The sequence below is a fragment of the Oreochromis niloticus genome, linkage group LG3 (assembly GCF_001858045.2).
Source record: "Oreochromis niloticus isolate F11D_XX linkage group LG3, O_niloticus_UMD_NMBU, whole genome shotgun sequence".
NCBI lineage: Eukaryota > Metazoa > Chordata > Actinopteri > Cichliformes > Cichlidae > Oreochromis > Oreochromis niloticus.
Genome location: NC_031967.2, coordinates 75,394,616 through 75,414,725, shown reverse-complemented (window position 1 = coordinate 75,414,725; position 20,110 = coordinate 75,394,616). Strand labels below are relative to the sequence as shown.

General features: G+C 42.0%; 1 protein-coding gene across 1 annotated transcript; it reads right to left on the bottom strand.

The window, feature by feature from the left end:
• Positions 1-7,581: 7,581 nt before the first annotated feature.
• Positions 7,582-19,505, bottom strand: LOC102076579 (P2Y purinoceptor 14-like). Its single transcript, XM_019352286.2, has 4 exons — positions 19,234-19,505; positions 12,177-12,291; positions 11,792-12,051; positions 7,582-11,634 (listed from the first exon to the last, which is right to left on the bottom strand). Exons 2-4 carry the CDS (start codon positions 12,279-12,281, stop codon positions 11,022-11,024), a joined length of 978 nt encoding a protein of 325 aa, XP_019207831.1. The 5' UTR covers positions 12,282-12,291; positions 19,234-19,505; the 3' UTR covers positions 7,582-11,021.
• Between the last annotated feature and the right edge of the window lie 605 nt (positions 19,506-20,110).

Here is a 20,110-nt window from a genome sequence, read left to right as displayed (position 1 = left end):
TGTTTGTCTTCGACCTGATGGACCTGTAGCATTTACCAGAGGGAAGGGGGGAAAAAAGTGAGTGTCCAAGGTGCAAGGGGTCTTTGATGATGATGCTGGCTTTCTGCTGAAGTCTGCCAGTATAGATGTCTCTGAGGGGGGTTAGTGAAGTGCCGATTGCCCGCTCTGCTGCCCTCACCACCCGCTGCAGTTTCCTCTTGTCCTCCGCGGTGCAGCAGTTGAACCAGAGTGTGCAGCAGTGAGTCAGAAGGCTCTCAATGGTGGAGTGGTAGAAGTTTACTAGCAGTCTTTGGGGTAATTGGGCCTGACGTAGTTTCCTGAGGAAGTACAGCCTTTGTTGTGCTTTCCCTACCTGGTGGGAGATGTTTGTGGACCAGGTAAGGTCGGCCGAGATGTGGACTCCGAGGAACTTAAAGCTTTCTACCCTTTCTACCTCCTCCCCATCAATGTAGAGGGTAGAGTGCTCAGATCGCTTTGTTCTTCTGAAGTCGATTACCATCTCCTTGGTCTTGGCTGTGTTCAGATGCAGGTTGTTGTCGTCACACCATTGCTTCAGATGCTGAACCTCCTCTCTGTAGGCTGAATCATCGTTGTTGTCGATCAGTCCTATGACAGTGGTGTCATCAGCAAATTTTATAATGGTGTTACTGGTGTGGATTGGTGAACAGTCATGGGTGAAAAGTGAGTATAAGAGGGGACTGAGGACACACCCCTGTGGGACACCCACATTCAGAATGAGGGTGGAGGAGGTGTGCTCTCCCATTCTTACGTTCTGGGGTCTGTTGCTCAGGAAGTCCAGTATCCAGCTGCACAGTGAGCTGCTGAGTCCTAAGTTGCTTAGTTTATTAACCAGTTTGTGGGGTTGAACTGTATTGAAGGCAGAGCCGAAGTCCACAAATAGCATTCTCACATAGGTGTTACTACAGTCCAGGTGTGTGAGGGCTGTGTGAAGAGCTGTTATTATGGCATCCTCTGTCGACCTGTTTGCCCTGTATGCAAACTGGTGTGGATCGAGGTTTGCAGGGATGGCAGCTTTAATGTGTTTGACATGATGAGCTGTTTGAAACATTTGGCAATTATGGGTGTTAAAGCAACTGGACGATAGTCATTCAAGCAGCTCACTGTGTTCTTCTTGGGCACTGGAACAATGGTGGCTGACTTAAGGCAGGATGGTACAACAGACTGTAGCAGTGAGAGGTTGAAGATGGTGGTGAAAACCTCTGCTAGTTGGTCTGCACATGCTTTAAGCACTCTACCGGCTACACCATCAGGACCAGCTGCTTTCCTCGCGTTGACTCTGCGCAGTGTGGCTCTGACCTGGTGCTGCTCCAGCTGGATGGGAGCGTCGTCCCTCTCTGTAATGGCAGGATGGGTGATGGTGTCCCTGTTTTCTTGGTCAAAGCGGGCGAAGAAATGGTTTAGGGTGTCAGGTAAGGTGATGTCTGGGGAGTTGGTTTGTGTGCAACTGTCTTTGTAGCCAGTGAGTGTCTTGATCCCCTGCCACATGTTTCTGGAGTTCTTTGTGTTAAAGTGTTCCTCGATGCGCTGTTTGTATTTGCGCTTGGCTTCTTTTATGCCTTTAACCAGAGATTGGCGTGCCTCTTTGTAGACTTGTTGGTCTCCTGATTTGAAGGCGCTGTCACGTGCTCTTAGTAGGGCTCTCACCTCACTGTTGAGCCATGGCTTCTGGTTTGGGAACACTTTAACAGTCTTTGTTGTTGTTACACTCTCAGTACAGAAGCTGATGTATGAGAGTACGGCAGATGTGTGGCCCTCCAAGTCTGATCCTTCTGCAAATACACTCCAAATACACAACTGCTCTACAATATACTGTGTGCAGTAAAGAATAAAACACAAATACTGTATGTGATGCAAATTATGAGATATTAGCCTTACAGATAAAAATAAATCCCAACAGTCTCCAACTCCAGTCCTTGAGAGCTACTGTCCTGCAGCTTTTAGATGTATCCCTACTCCAACACAGCTGAATCAGATGGTTGAATTACCTCTTCAGCGTGCCATCAAATGTGAAACCAAGCCTTTCATTTGATTCAGGTGTATTGGAACAAGAATGCATCTAAAAGCTGCAGGACAGCGCTTCTCATCTCATTCTAATCTTCTCATCCTCCTCCTCTGCATGATTGGTCAGGTTATAGGTGACACGTTCACAATGCATATCTAGAAGTCAGTCAATTCAACTTACAACAAACAAAATATATAAGAAAAAATAACAACTATTTGGACTCTTAAATGTATATAATTTGTTATTCAACCAAGAAAACCTTGTCTGAAATAATTTTTATCTTTATTAATGAGACTTTCATTAATCAAGTTATCTTTGTCCTCTTTACTTTTTTGGGGTTTTTGCGGCACTCATTTTATCCAGTTGTCAGGAACTACACCCTCCCTCACATTTCAAAATTGGTATGGCCCAGATCTGACCCACACAATGTGCTTACACATGGCCAACATACCGCAAAGAATGACCGCCCTTTGGTGGCTCAGATCTGGTTTGCCAGACCTTGCCCACATCTGGATGACATACCATTTACCATGCCAGAAGTCAGCCACCAGTGCCAGTTTGACACCGGGCCACACCTGTCTGCTTTGTGGGCTTCTGGCACTTAACAGTGTACACTATATTACTATGTTTGTGCCAGGGAACCTGATCCAGAACAATTTTGGTCTCATGTGGTTATAAGGTTGGGGAAACCACATGAGACTGAAGAAGTCACTTGAATAAATGATGATGTTTCTTCAACTGAAAACAGCACGTCCAGATGAACAGTATCAACTTTTTTGCAATCCTTTAACTTGTTAAAGGTGCCACCAATCAGGTCCCTTCACTAGTGAGTATCATAGGGAGCAGATCCCACATTTTGTCTGAGGTAATTCTGTCAAACAACTGAAAACCACTGAGCTAAAAGGTGACAGGAGCTCAGATGAATAAAGAATCAGAATCAGAAATACTTTATTAATCCCGAATTAAATTATAGGTTACAGCAGGCAGCATGCTGGTTGGCGCATGCGCACTCACAAAGGAATCCTCCGACCAAACATACTTACACAAACATCACATTGGGGAGACAGGTCAGAGAGGTAGGCTGATAAGAAAAACAACGAAAATACATAACATGAGGTAAAAGGAGGAGATAAAAGCTCCACCCAGACTGAGCTCCTGATGGGAGAACAGTTTGAGGACAGAAAAAAAAACACCTAAGCACAAAAGCAGTCTTAATATACCATAGAAGCACGTTACAAGCAACCGGGGTGGGTAAGGGGTGAGAGTAAGCCGGTGTAGACAGCAGATCCGGTCCTGCAGCATATGCTGGGCCCAGACCTGCCATCTGACCTGGAGATAAGCATTCAAAGGCGTTTGGAATCCAGGATGGGGGACGTGGGATGGGCACGAAGAGTTTAAACAAAGTCTGTTATGTTTTTTTTTTTTTTGTTCAGCTCCAGCCTTGAGGCCACAGCTGGTGTCGATGTGGTAGGTGCATGAAATGATGGTGGTTTTCCTTTAGTGGGAACAACTGCATATCAATTTCACACTTGGTCTAACAGTCCGTCACTGGTCTCTCAATCTCCCGTTGGAGAGCCATGAGCTTCTCCAAGATGTTATCCAATTTTCGCTCAAAGATTTTAGTCTGAGTGTTCACGACAGCCTCGAGCTTCGCCAAAATCTTATCCGTGCTGCATACAATGAGCACATTTTGAGAATTCCCGACTCACCCCATCGTTTCAATCACAGCGGGCAGCCTTGTGGGGTTTTGAACAGTCGTTTCCACTTTCTTCAATTTCCGATAAGCCAGGGCCAAGCTAGCTCCGATCAGCAAGAACCCTGTTAACATGGTTCCAGAAAGGTAGATGTCTTCAATGTCCTTGATTGACAGTCCCGCCAGGCACACAACCCTCCAGCTTCTCCACCCGTCCATCGTGTATCCGGCAGGGAATGTCCCTCCAGGACACTCAGGCTCACCCGAGCCCAGGCTTGCCATCACCAGTGTGTGAATGTGTGTGTGAATGGGTGGATGACTGGTTGTGTAAAGTGCTTTGGGGTCCTTAGGGACTAGTAAAAAAGCGCTATACAAATTCAGACCATTTACCATTTACCAGGCTTCTTGTTGAGAAGAGGGTGTCAGTTGCATTCAGGGACCAGTTGATCAAATCTATAATTCCTCTTTTAGGTTTTACAAAACAGACTGTGAGAGTCTTCGAGATTCCAGATTTTAGGAAATGTAGAACGAAAGGAAGGATCCAGTTTAGATCTCAAAACCCATTTATTTTGAACAAAGGCCACCTTGTTTCTACCTCAGTAGCTTGTTTTATTTTGTGCATGTGCGCGCACACACACACACACACACACACACACACACACACACACACACACACACACACACACACAAAAGAGGGACAATGGATCTCCAAGGCCGAGGTCCATTGACAAAGGACCCCCTATTGATCCGCTACCTAATCAGATGAGCCAAGGTGTGAAAATGGGTGTAGGTCACAATCAGCCAAGGTTTTGGGTGAGCTCATTGTGAAACCTAGTCCGTTGTTCCTCTTGGGGGATACTCCCACAGGGCTTTAATCTGGGACTCTCCACCATTTGACCCTAGAACTTAAGAAGCTTCTCGGATGAGAGGTGAAACATCTTCAAGCAACTTAAAGAAGTCCAGATGCTTTTCTTTCCAAGCTTCTTATACTACGATGACCTGGATGACTGAGAACCTTCACAGACATAACTATATAGATATAACACATCCTTATTGCTGATTTGAACGTGTATGTTTAAACATTCTGATTTATAAACATCAGATTCAGATGTGTAAATATCAAAACATGTAACCACCAAATGGGTACATAACTAGCTCTAAAACCCTTGTAAACACCTCTTTGTGCAACAAATTACATTAAAATTTTCTTCTGCACTTTACACACTGTTAAAAATAAATACTGCCTCCATTAACAGTTACTATTAGTGGTAAAATCTTATTGATCCCCAATGAAGTTAGTTTTGTATGATCTGTTTCCTCAAAGTCTCTACACAGTCTCTAATCAGTACACACTTTCACTGTGTGCTGTAACATACGAATTAAGGCATGTTGCATCACTTGTTATTTCTTTCCAGTTGTAACTCTCGGTGCTGTCCACTGATTTTATTGAGCTAACTAAACAGCAAATGGCTTTCATTTCTATTGTCAAAACGAATATATAAACTACACATCTGAGTCTAAAATAAAAGGTTGAAAAGAAGATACAGCAGTCCCCTTTAAGTCTTCGTCATCACCTGATTGCTATTTCAGTACTTCCCCCTCAGTGTTTATGTAGGAAGATGAGCTGTGGCTAGAAACCACAAAGTAGAAACTGCAAAACACTCACTGAAGATAATATTCTGTTATCACTTTGAGACACAAATAGAGACACTCACTTATTTTCTCATTGAGCCTCGTTTTGACTGAGTTGTTTATTTTTAAGCTCTCAATTTACCGGTCGATCTACGTCCCGACCCTCACCTATGGCCACGAGCTGTGGGTAGTGACCGAAAGAACGAGATCGCGGATACAAGCGGCAGAAATGAGCTTCCTCCGAAGGGTGGCTGGCCTCTCCCTTAGAGATAGGGTGAGAAGTTCAGCCATCCGGGAGGGGCTCAGAGTAGAGCCGCTGCTCCTCCACATCGAAAGGAGCCAGTTGAGGTGGTTCGGGCATCTGACAAGGATGCCCCCTGGGCGCCTCCTGGGTGAGGTGTTCCGGGCATGTCCCACCGGGAGGAGGCCCCGGGGCAGACCCAGGACGCGCTGGAGAGATTATATCTCTCGGCTGGCCTGGGAACGCCTTGGTGTTCCCCCGGATGAGCTGGAGGAGGTGGCTGGGGAGAGGGAGGTCTGGGCTTCTCTGCTTAGGCTGCTGCCCCCGCGACCCGACTTCGGATAAAGCGGATGAGGATGGATGGATGGATGGATTGTTTATTTTTGTCATGAGGCAGGCAGGCAGGGGGAAAGACCTAAATGTAGAACTCAAAACACATGGATGAACTGAAGGAGGCTGCTTTATTGCAGTGGCACAGATTATACAAAACCAAACCAAAATCTAGAAACTGGAAACTAATAACAAAACACTGGGAAACTAGGGATGGCGATTTTAGGGAGCACAACAGAAGAAATCCACACAGCATGAGTCTGTGAAGGTTCTCAGTCATCCAGGTCATCGTAGTCTAAGGAGCTTGGAAAGAAAAGTGTCTGGACTTCTTTGAGTTGCTTGAAGACATTTCACCTCTTCAGCTTCTTCAGTTCTAAGGGTCAAATTTAAACCCAGTGGGAATATCCCCCAAAGAGGGACAAAGGACCCCCTGATGATCCGCTACCTAATCACATGCGTAAAGGTGTGAAAACAGGTGTAGCTCACAATCAGCCAGGGTTTCGGGTGAGCTCATTGTGAAAACTGGCCCCACCCTATCATGTGATTTCCTGAGGTCAGATGGCCCAGGATGTGAGTGGGCGTTAAGGCGTCTGGGAAGGGATCTCAAAACTGGATTATAGATGGCAGACAGTTGGTGTCGTAAACCACCGCCTCTGTTCAAAGATGGTCGCTCACAGTGGATGTAAATGGCTTCTTTCACTCCTCTTTCAAACCATCTGTCCTCTCTGTCCAAAATGTGAACATTGGCATCCTCGAAAGAGTGACCTTTGACCTTTAGATGCAGATGAACTGCTGAGTCTTGTCCTGTGGAGGTGGCTCTTCTATGTTGTGCCATGCGCTTGTGAAGTGGCTGTTTGGTCTCTCCAATGTAGAGGTCTGGGCATTCCTCACTGCACTGTACAGCAAACACCACATTGTTAAGTCTGTGTTTAGAGGTTTTGTCTTTCGGGTGAACCAGTTTCTGTCTGAGTGTGTTGCTGGGTCTGAAGTACACTGGGATGTCGTGCTTGGAGAAAACTCTCCTGAGTTTCTCTGATACACCGGCTACATAGGGGATGACAATGTTGTTGTGTCTGTCTTTCTTATCCTCCCTCGCTGGTGTCTGATCTTCTTTTCTGTGCCTCTTTGTTGACTTTATAAATGCCCAATTAGGATAGCCACATGTTTTAAGTGCTTCCTTTACATGTGTGTGTTCCTTCTTTTTCCCTTCAGTCTTAGAGGGAACATGTTCTGCCCGGTGGTGTAGGGTCCTGATTACTCCAAGTCTGTGTTCCAGAGGGTGATGGGAGTCAAAGAGGAGGTACTGGTCCGTGTGTGTGGGCTTCCGGTAAACTTCAATGTTGAGGTTGCCATTCTCTTCAATGTACACAGCGCAGTCCAGGAAAGGCAAACAGTTATCCTTTGTGTCTTCCCTGGTGAACTTAATGTTTTTATCCATGGCGTTAATGTGAGCAGTGTAGGATTTCACTTCTTGCGTTTTGATTTTGACCCAGGTGTTGTCTACATATCTGTACAAGTGGCTGGGTCCTTTTGTCCCTCTTTGGGGGGTTACTCCCATGGGGTTTAAATCTGGGACTCTCCACCATTTGACCCTAGAACTGAAGAATCTTCTCGGATGAGAGGTGAAACATCTTCAAGCAACTTAAAGAAGTCCAGACGCTTTTCTTTCCAAGCTTCTTAGACTACACAGCTTGAGGTGACGACACAACACTGAAAGAGAGAAACACAGGGCCAAAATACAGTGAGGGATGACGAGGGAAAGGGAAACAGGAGGAGAGCACAGCTGGGACAGATCACACTTGACAAGACTAAGGGGAGGTAAGGCTAGAGACACAGACATGAGACAAGGTATCATCAAAGTAAAATGACATGAACACAAGGGGAGAACAGAGAACACCTAAAGACTGGAAGAAAAATAATAAACAATAAAAATAATAATAAAAATAACAACCCCCCCCCAGAAAACTCTAAAAAATCAATAAACACAAAACATAAACATGGAGTCACCAGACTCCGGACCATGATAATTTTAAGATTTTATCACACCACCTTCACTATGTAATTAAAGGTCTTGACTTTACTTTCAAAATTTTAATGAGATGACTTACCCTATGAACTACAACTATCAGATTCCATTTCACCACAACAGTCCAGTACAGATCTGTAACAATACTAATTCATGAGTTAAAAACAAGTCAGTACAACAGTGCTATGCTATGCTAGAAAGTATGTTTGAGTTATGATGAGACTGCTTAGTGCTCAGGAATATAAATCAGTGTGTCACAAAATGGCTATGTACAGGCAAGAAAGGACCTAATCACAGACTCAAACTCAAAGGAACACAACTTTATTGCTGAATGGCAAAACGATGCAAAACCATACAAGGAAATAATCAACTAAACACACGGAAAGACACCGGGACACACAGCCATGAATGAGGGAGATCACGACAACATACGTAGGAAGACACAGACACATGGGAAGCAAAACAAGATACGCGGAACATGGAAACATGAGACCTTCACAGTAAAACAGGAAACTGAAGAACATGACACAGGAGTGGAGGAGAGGCAGACGAGGGGGAGCGAGGGAATACAAAGGAGCATGAGGGAATGAGAGAGGAGATGAGTGAGACATGGCGGATTGGGGAAATAAATATGGAATAAATCACAAGGAGGGGAAACAAGGCACAAAAACACACATAAGCCCAAGCAGATACACACCGAAGGAGACACAGAGGGCAAAGACACGAGGGGAAATCCAATAAACAAATCTAAACAGAACCGCCAATAGAATAACTCTAGACTAACACAGAGGACTTAAACATAAATAATGACGCAAAATGACAAAAACACCGAAAAACACAGAAAAACTCAAACTGCTGGGTCATCGACCCAGGACAGTGAGACAGTGTAGTACAACTTTTTGATCAGATTTAATTAAAATTAAGTTGTCTGTCTTTAGTCCCACAGAACCCCTATACAGGAAGTTGATTTAGGCTCTCTGATTAAAAAGCCCTAATCTCTGATCCTCTGAGTCTTATCCAGTAGATCATGCAGGGTTCAGTTGGAGCTGATGTGGGCTAGGGGACTCGCCCAGTACTAACTATCTGAGAATGGTCCAGGTACCTTTAATCCTAACCCTTATGCTAGGGTAACTATAAGAGCTATTTGCACCATCCATCCATCCATCCATCCATCCAGCCATCCATCCATCCATCTTCTTAGGCACTTGGAAGGTTACCTTTCGCGTTACTATGGGACGTCTCGGGATGTGACAAATTGCTGGGATGTTACGCTTTCGGAATGAGAACGGTCTCAGAATAATACTCGGACTTTTATCTTTACTGTTTCATGAAAGGTTAAAAAGCGAATGCCCACAATTTATACTTTAAATGCACTCCTCTCCCTTATCTTCCCTGCTTAGTTCTTATGTCCTTGTCTAAGGGAAGAAGAAGATCTGAGACAACGAGATGGGGCGGTGATGTTAACCAGATCAGAGAGATATGAAGGAGAGAGATGATGAATAGCTTTAAATGCGTACAAGAGTATTTTGAAATTGATACGATACTTGACCGGGAGCCAATGAAGCTGCTGCAGAACAGGAGTGATGTGGTGGATAGAAGGGGTCCTGGTGATGATACGGGCAGCAGAATTCTGGATGCGTTGAAGCTTATGGATGGATTTTTGAGTAAGACCAAAAAGAAGTGAATTACAATAATCAATCCGGGAAGTAACAAGGCTATGGACAAGAATGGCAGTGGCATGTGAGGTGAGAAAAGGACGGAGACGATTAATGTTGCGCAATTGAAAATATGCAGACCGAGTGACATTATTAATGTGTGAATTGAAAGATAAAGTACTGTCGAGGATGACACCCAAACTTTTCACAGAGGAAGAAATGGAGACCGGCGAGTTATTGATAGTAATAGAGAAACTGTTGGTTCTGGATAATGTTGATTTAGTGCCTACTAAGAGGAGCTCGGATTTATTACTATTGAGTTTAAGAAAATTAGAAGAGAACCATGAATTTAGTTCAGCTAAGCAGAGGGTGAGGGAGGATGGGGGAAGAGCAGAATCAGGTTTAGTGGACAGATAAAGCTGGGTGTCATCGGCATAACAGTGAAAATGGATATTGTATTTACGGAAAATATGTCCAAGCGGTAGAAGGTAGATAATGAAAAGAAGGGGCCCCAGGACAGATCCCTGGGGCACACCAGTGGTCAGAGGAAAGGGCTGAGAAGTAAAGGATTTGAGTTGAATGAACTGAGTGCGATCAGACAGGTATGATTTAAACCAGGCTAGTGGAGTATGGGAGAGACCGATGGAGGCTAGCCTACTGAGAAGAATTAAAGCTATACAACATCCGTTAACAGTAAGCTAAAGAGACGTATCACTCTTTGTCTTTTAGTTTCTCTAAATCTGTCCTTCTGTATCTTTTCCCAGACTAATATTGGAAGAAGTGTATAAATGAAACTTGTGGGAATACCCTGGTGAGCACTAGCATAGATGTTCACTGAGTATGCTTTTGCTTCCTTGCAAGTAAATTAAGCATGCTGGAACTTTTTACTCTGTGTTTCTCACTTCATAAAGGAATTATTCTTAAAATTAACCATCTAACACGGCAACAATGAGCAGATGAAAAAGACAAAAAATCCCAAATCAATTCACAGGTTGGACTTTGGTTCCCCCTTTTACTGTCTCTGTGAACCTCTTAGAGATCTTCTAAACTGCTCATCTCACAGAAGACAAATCAAGACCCTCACTGGATGTCAAATCTTAATACTAGGGCTATCCATTCAAGTTGATCTTTAATCATATGATGTTCACTGCCATCTTATCTATCCTTCATCTATCTGGCTTGCAAAATTTAACAAAAGGTTTTTACTTTTTTAACAGCAAAAAGTTCATTTTAATATGTGTTAAAAAAAAAAAACCCACATAAACACTGGTGGTGTCTGTGGGAGAATGTTTGTGGTAGGTTGAGCTTTGGACTTTGGATCAATAAGCCTCAAAAACCTCAAATGACTCTCAAAAAACCCAACAAAGTTTTCTTTACAATTCACTGGTTTGGTTTGTTGTTGAGATAATGATGTCCAGCTGCTACTCACTTTCCTCATTTGCTTGTTGGATGTTGGTCCTCCTGAATGCCATTCTCACCTGAGCATGAAAAGTCTTACAGAGGAAAAAGTAAACAAGAGGGTCCAGACAGACGTTGAAAGCTGCAACCATGGTGGTCACCTCCTGCAGGTAGTACAACGCTGGACCCACAGAACAGCTGCTCCACAGAAAAGCTGAGGGTAGTCGAACCAGGTAAAATGGGGCAAAACAAACACAAAAGATGCTGACCAGCACCAACATGTTCCTGCGAGACTTCAAGAGCTTCTCTGAGCCAGAGGAGGCCAGCTGCCTCTGGTGTGCCTGCAACACCCTGTGGGAGATGCTGTAGTAGAAGAAGACCAGGGATATGAAGACCACGAGGAAAGTAACAACACACAAAGCCTGAATGATTTTGAAGGACATGGTGACCAGTGGACTAAAGATGAGAACACAGCGGCTGATACTAGAAGGCAGAGATTTATGAGTGATGAAAAACAGGATGATGAAAATAATTCCTGTAGTCACGAGAAAAATCCAGGTGATCATGGAGATGATGCGGGCAGTCCGCACTGTCTGCAGGACACGAGTTCGTGAAGGATCAACAATCTTCAGATACCTGAGAGAGAAGAGGAAGGAGGCAGTAGACAACTTCACTGATCAGTCACAGTGCTGTCAAACCTTCAGAAATCATTCATGCTTCCATCAGGAGTGCATGGTTTGTAGTCAACAACACTATCATGAACTGCAGTCTGAAATCAGTAAAGGTTTCTTACCTGTTGGCAGCGATGTACCCCATGAATATGATGCTGGCACACATGTTGAGGTAGAAGGCAGAGGCTCCAAAGCTGCAGTAGAGCTGCCAAATGATCATAGATCTGCTACTATAGTGGCCAATGCGCAGTGGCAGAGAGAGACAGAGCAGAAAGTCGGCAGCTGTCAGGTTTTTCAGGAAGACCTTCAAGCTGCTCGATGCCTGGTGCTGAGCTTGACAACAGTAGAACTTTATGACGAAGCCATTGAGAGGTAGACCCACCTGAACATGACACAGAGATGATGGAAAGAAGACTTTGGTACATGCACCTTCAGACTAAACAGGAACAGTTCATGAAAACTTCAACCAGTGTATAACAGAGCACAGTCTGAAGATTTGACACTTACAACAAACAGCAGACTGTAGACCACCATAAAGAAAGTGCTGGCTGATGTGTCGACAGCATCACAGGTCTGGTTGGAAGGTGAAGTCTCATATTTTGGATCAACCATGTTTCCAGATCTGAAAAATAAACCTACTTCAGAGATCTACCTCTTTGCAAGAAACTGTATATAATTGCTAGTTTAATCTTTGAAAGGATCCACCTTCATGGTCCCTTAGTTCGAGATAAATCAAAGTCAAACCAATTTTAAATATTGTGTTGAGATCAACTACATGTGTCTTTGAGACAGTAATTTTGACCCCCAGTAACACTGTAAGAAAACTTGGAGTCACTCATGATCGGCGTTGGGCAAGTAATTAATTATAATTACTAGTTACTTCTTCAAAAAAGTAACTGAGTTAGTAACTGAGTTACGATATTCTAAAAGTAATTAATTACTTGAAAAGTAACTATTGTGTTACTTTTAAAAAAACTTTAACCCTCTGGGGTCCAGGGTGTAATTGGCCATTTTTAACTACTTTTGATTTTCCCTCCACATTTCACCTTTAAAAACTATTTACTTTGCCTTGTTTGGTATCATTCTTTTCAGCACAACCTCACGTGCCTGAATTTACAGTTATGTTTTCATTTTGACATACTGTATTAACACAATTGATCTAAAATCAGACAAAAAACAAAAAATCAATGTAGAAAAAGTTACAATTTTACTGTAACAACCACAAACATGTTTAATGAATCATATTTCAAAAATTTAAATGCAAAAATAAATTGTCAATTTTAAAATCCTATGCACAAGTTTTGCAAACAACAAAGTTATTTGCAGCCATTTACCTTTTACCCTTTTTTAAAATAACCATTTCAAACTATTTACAGAACAATCAGCTGCTCTGCATTCAATAAGATGCCACACAAATTATTTGTGCCACTCCAAAAAATAATTTCTGTCCACTACAAAGGAGAACATCACAGCCTGATACCTGCAGGTCTGACAGCAGCAGGTGTATCACTCCTTTCTCTACCTGGAGACAGCAGTCGCCTCATTGTTCTGACACACAACACAAAACTATCCACAACACTACACACTAACTACACAAGACAACACATTAACTACACACTCCAAACATGCTAAACGTCACAAATCACTCACATCTCAAAACTGCTCTCTCTTTCTCTCTCTCTCTCTCTCTCCCTAAAACTTCCCCCTTTTCCTAAACAACCAAATGTCATGTTGCCATATCATTTTTTGATTGGTCTAAGTGGTGCATTTTTCCACCAACACGAATGGGCTTTTTTTTGTTTTTATTTTTTTTATTATTTGCTCATAAGCAGAGAGTGCTTGCTAGCGCTGTCCTTAGACAGTAAATGTGACGGAACTATTGAGGAAAAACACGCGTATATATTGTTTATCATGACTCTGGTTTTACATGGCCTATCAACACAATTTATAAACTGGTATATATCACCTTGCCCCCTTAGCTCCAGATGTTGTACCAAAAAGTGATCGTGATTACCGTCCGCGGGAGCGCCACAGCTCCTTAAAGCTGTAGCGCCCAGATAATTTACAGCTACTTCAGTGCAATTGATATAAGGTGCAGTAAGCTGAACACAGCTTCAACCGTCTGTTTGTTGAAAAACAGTTGCGCGACCACACCGCATTTTCTTGTTAGTAACGGTAACGGCGTTGTAATGATAGGAATAGTAATTAGTTAGATTACTCGTTACTGAAAAAAGTAATGCCGTTACTTGTAACCAGAGATGGGCAGTAACGCGTTACAAGTAACATTACAAGTAACGCGTTACTGTAATCCGAATACTTTTTTCAGGTAAGGAGTAATGTAAGGGATTACTATTGCAAAAACGGTAATTAGATTACCGTTACTTTCCCGTAGGAATGCTGCGTTACTGTGTTACTAAAACTGTGAGTTTTTTGCGAGAATGTCTCATGACAGTGACGTAAGCGAGTGCGACGTTCGTGACAACAGCTGTCTGCAGATCAACAATGGATAATATATCGAGTGCGGGAGAGAGTATGAGCATGCAGCGTTTAAAGTGTGGAAGTACTGACCTTACTTTGAGTTTGATTCCATAAAAAGTGACAAAAACATTAGTGTCCGTTGTGCGTGGGAAGAAAACTTCTTTTTACAGCTAAAACCCCCTAAACTTCCGAGCAAGCACCGAGTGCACTACGACGTAATGTGAAACTCAGAGAGAAACTCGCGGATTCTTCAACTGACCGCTGCGGCACACCTGCACCAGGGCAAACCTCTGCCTGCCCCACTCCTGCTTTACAGGTGAAAATAGAGCAATAGGACCGCTAGTGTTTGACTTTATTTATTTTCTGCTGTGTTTCACTTGCATCTATTTGAAAGAGTGAGTGTAAACACAAAAAAAAAATATTTTATTTTATATGCTGGAATGTGCAGAAAATAGGTTTAAATGTTAAACAAATTTCTTCCAGTCAGAGAATGTTGCATATAATTAAATTTTTCCTTGATGCATAAAGTTAAAAGATTAAAACTAATAAAACAAGTTTTAAAAAGAGACTTTTCCATTTGATTACATTTTGTATGATGGATTATGCAGAAAAAGTAGAATTGGGCTGAAAGATCTATCGCTTTATCACCTATTCAGGGTGTAAATCGTGTTTTTAAAAAGTAACTAAGTAACTTAGTAAGTAAGTAATTAATTACTTTTGAAAATAAGTAATCAGTAAAGTAACGGGATTACTTTTTTGGGGAAGTAATCAGTAATTAGTTATTGATTACTTTTTTCAAGTAACTTGACCAACACTGCTTGTAACGCCCTTATTCCCATCACTGCTCATGATCATATGTCCTGACCATTATACAGTTTTTTTCACATATGAGATAGAAGCTCACTGGAGATAAACAACAATTTATTGTCACACTGAATTTAAAATCACTGATTAAACTAACCTCGTGCATTTCTTTGGATTATAGCTAGGAAGCCAGAGTAACCAGCACAGACACCGGGAGATCATGCTTACTATATACCAGGGGTCGGCAACCTTAGGCACGCATGCCGAAGTTGGCACGCAAAGGGTTAACTGATGGCACGACCATAGCTGGACTGGCCATCGGGCATACCGGGCATTTGCTCAGTGGCCTGATGATTTTTTTTTTGTAATGGTATAAACAATGAAAGGTGGTGGATTGGCCAGATGCTGATCAGTGTGTAAAAATAACTCAGTTGTTTGGTGGTGGCTATGGTGTAGCTTCCACAGATTCAGTAACATTAGCAAGTGGTGGAGGTCAGCGGGTGCATGACAGAAACGGGAGGCAGGAGGAGAGACCCGAGGCAGCCGACGGTGTTCCAGATTAAGATAAGATAAGATAAGATAAGATGAGACTTTATTGATCCCACGACGGGGAAATTTTTGCATCACCTCAGCTCAGGTACAGATATCAGAAGGAAATACAAAGAAAATACAAATAAGTACAATCAATGAAAAAAGTAAGATAATACACTATATACAATGGTAGCATACACAGTATGTGATTATGGATATGGTTGGAAATATGGAAGACATAAACTATATCGCTTGATATAGCTATTGTACCACTACTATTCCTATTTATAGACATGTACACACACACATGTACACACTAAATATACATATGTATACATATACATACATATATACCTGCACGTGTCCATACACATGGAAGGTCCATGATTAACTGGATTTGGTCGAACAGATGTGTGGCAGACTTGAGTTTCAGGAGCTGCTACCGACAAACCAGCAAATAAACACCAAATGTGTCATCTGTGACACTTGTGAGGTTATCTCAAACACACATTGATCACATTGAGTAGAGGCTGAGTGGCTGCACTTACCCCTGGTACATCCAAATCTACCCACAAACATGTTGAAAGGTGCAATGGCAGCAATTGGATTGTCAACACTAAAAACAATCATTAAGCAAAGACAACAGGCATCTCTTTTTATCATGTTTATTTGGCATGCACAACATTTGCAGTTGCCTTCTCTACAGGGGAAATCCATGAACACTCTATGGTACCAATTTGCACAGAAGGGACATTCAATCTGCAGGAAAAATTAGATTGTCAGAGTCATTCATCTGACGTCAGGCTGTTGAGTGAAGCAATTAAACATATTCAAATGTGCAGGTACTGTAGATTTCTGTACAAAAACCTAATCTGTGAATCAGTCTATGTTTTCATGCATCCTTTAGGTGCTCCAGTCTCTTTAAAGTGCAAAGGCATGCAGGTTACCTGAACTATACATTTTTTGTTGGTGCATCAAATTGACATTTAACCCAGTGATGTTTAAGTAACCCATTCAAGGTGTTTCCGTCTTAGGTATCGATTTGGTTATCTTACGCACTGATCAGTTTCTGCACCTGAGCTTCTGGGTCAGATATAAACCAAGTTTAGGTGGAGTTTATTTTCGTTATGCTGACTTTTTACAGTCAGTTACAATAACTCGTACTGTGTGCTAGCTAGCATGATGGAGTTTATATACAGCTGGGTGGGTGCTATGATGTTACTGATGTTGAACTTTATTTTACTCATAAGGTTAGTTAGTAGATTTTCCAACCGTCCCGTAAAAAGACGGAATCGTCTCACATTCAGAGAAAATATTACGTGTTTCGTGTTGAGCTGAAAAGGAACACAGTTTTTCCCGGACTTCAGCTAGAATGAAAAAAGACACAAAGCTGGAGTTATTCTTTCGTTACACTGCACAGCTGCCTCTTCTCTCATTCTCTCCTCTCCCTCTCCTTTTGCTACTTCAATCACGAAACTGATCAATAATCAGCTGATCGGCTTTTCTCTCTTGTTTGTTTATCGCCCACTTTGTGCCAGAAAGAGGAAACCAGCGGATGTCGCGCTAAACAACAGCAGCAAGTTTAAGCTTGATCAGCTGTTGTTAGAATTTATTTAATATTAATTTCTAGTATCAGCTGATGTTTGCTGGAGCCACAGCTGTAAAAGCTGCTGGTCATGATATCGGTTTGGTTATCTGGTGAGAGGGAAATATGAAAATGAAACCAGGAGATGTCCTTACTGAATCATCAGAGCTGAACAGGTGATGGAGAAACAGGTTTACCTTTTAGGTCACATGGATGAGTTGAAGGGAAGTTATGAACTGTTTCTGAGAGACAAATAACACCAGGATCCTTTTTTTTTTAACGTAGCTGACAGCTAGTAACTGTGCAGGGGCGGGTCTAGCAAAGGTTTGCCAGGGGGCCAGGTAGGGCATTAACAGGGAAAGGGAGGCACAAAGAAGTACTTTTCTTTCTTATTCTCATTTAAAATATCTAGCTTTTAATAAATAATTATCTGAATCTTGCGAACAAAGTTTTTATCTGACATAAAATGTATAGAAATCATACATATAACAACAAGACAGTGTACATCACTGTCACAACAGCATCTGTTTTCCTTCAAAGGCTTTATGGCTTTAATACCTGGTGGGCTGGTCTCTAGTCAAAATGCCCGGGCCGATTTTTCTGTCCCAGTCCAGCCCTGGGCACGACATGCAGTGAATTAATCTGAGAAGGTGCATTAAAAAATAAATGGCCGTGCCAGCTGTGCACATCGCAAATTAGCTTGCATAGACAGCTGTGCCGCTTCCTAATGATGGTATCTTAGCTAACAACCCCAACTACCAGATTCAAGTGATGAGTGTCCTCAGGTAGCCGTCTGAATGCTGGACACTCTGAGACCTGTGTCTCTGAGTGGGAGACCAGAGATCACATTAACATGTGTATTAGCAAACATGTCATATTGGCCTAGTTTCTTTTTCTTATCACTGTAGTGAGGAGACAATAAATAGCATTTGCGTTTTCTGTTGTACAGTTAATTTGCTGTTATGGATAAAACAAGTCTTTTTTTTGTTTCAAAATAGCTGATAACTATTTGATGATAGCTGCCAACATCTGCAAACAAATATAATTCTATAAAGTCGTTCTATATAGTGTGTAACTGTTAATATAGAGCATTATTAAATTTATGTCTAATGCAGTCATATGGCACATTGACTTCTGAGGAAATTTTAAATGGCACTCGTCATCAGAAAGATTGCCTACCCTTGCTATATACAGAATGACCCGAGACTGGATTTGAACCCAGAACCTTCTTGCTGTGCGGTGTTAACCCCTGCATGCTGTCCTCCTTCACTATTCACTATTCACCACATTGCAAACAATCTAATCTTTAACTCTTTATTTCTCCCTACTTTTCTGAATTAATAATTTGGACTTCTACATCTTGTCTCCTTTCACAGTTGCTCTGAATAAAATTATTTGATTGCTGAGTAACATCATGCGGGATGTGTTACAACACACATGGTCGGTTTGCGTGTTTTTCTGTAAATCTGAGAAACCAGCTGGACTCACCTGTATTTGAAGTATCTCTCTGTACTTTTCTGAGAGCATGAAAAGCGTCTTCAGTCGTTATGTCTTTGTGGTTTCATGGTATCATTGTAAATCAGAAAACACACTGTGACTGCAGCGCTACCGTAAACTCTGATGCATTTCCTGTTTGCTATCACTGACATTGGTGCACAGAAAAGTCACACATAGCTTGCTGATTAGTTGCGATAAACAGGTTGTATGCTTTGAAAAACTATGTAGACAGCAATTTTGATGAACCTACTGAGTGTTTTCTTTAGTTCAATTAAATTAAATTCACAACAACAGTTGTCTAATGATGTTTTCTATGTAATGCACCGTACAGTCTTGCTGCTGAATATAATGCTTAGAAAAAGGTATTTGATGCCTGAGAATATTTTCTGAATATAATGATGTGCTAATCACAGTTTATTTTCAAATATAAATATATCGTCATGTTTGAGCATAAGGTTCTTCATCAGTTCACCTGACGCCAGGACACCATGGGCCTCAGCCAGTAAGACATCTGTCAGCATGTATTCAGATTAACTTAATGTTCACTCACAGAATCCACCTTAATATTTGGTCTTTTCAGTCAAGACTGGTTAAAAGTGGTTTTATTCAGTGTCTGTTGTATCACGAGAAGTACAAAAGATTTGAGGATCAAAAATGAACATGACTCACCTCTGATTTTGTAGCTTTTTGTGAGAAGGAAAAGTTGCTTTAGTCGTTCTCACGGTGTGATGGTATCACTGTAGATCAGGAAATGTACAGTGACCACATTGTTGCTCTCCCCACTGACGTATTTCCTGTTTCTTTTCACTGTTAAACTGTCACAAGTTATTTCCCAGATAGATATGTGTTTGCTACACTTATTCTTTGAACTTTGACTCAGTTACTTTATTACCATTGACTGATTTTCATTTGAAAATCTGAAACTTCAACATGCAGGCTGAAATACCTAAGGATCAAACCACTGACACTGAGGTGATTGGTAGATGATCCACCCTAACTCCTGAGCCACAGCTCACCCAAAATCCCAGCAGAATTACAATCTCTTGTATTTAGTTTTATTGTATTGTATTTTGTATATTTATTTTTCCCAGAAGAAATGGATGAAGAGAGGATTTTTATCAAGCTTTTCCTAATTTTTATGACTAAAAGTTTTTCTCTGTCATCATTGGTCCAGCTTTACACCCAATATCATTAAAACCAAACTCTTCAACTTTGACTAAAAGGAATGATTGGTGTCTTTTGCTTGAATTGAACCAACTTAACAGCTGTCAACACCGAGAATGTCTATTGTCAAAAACAACATGCCTCCTCTTCTGCTTCTCCCTGTAAGGGTTGCGAAGGAAACTACAGCCTATCCCAGCTACCATAGAGTTAGAGGCAGACTCATTCTTAGTGAGAAAAATTTTCTTCAATTGAAAACGATGGAGGCCTATCTACTGCAACCATACTCGCTGCCGTTGGCTGATGCCCTTAGCCGTCGGTGCATTGGTGGATCTCAGTGTCCGGGGCTGGGTGCTCAAGTATGTACCGGCTCATTCTCTGTGGC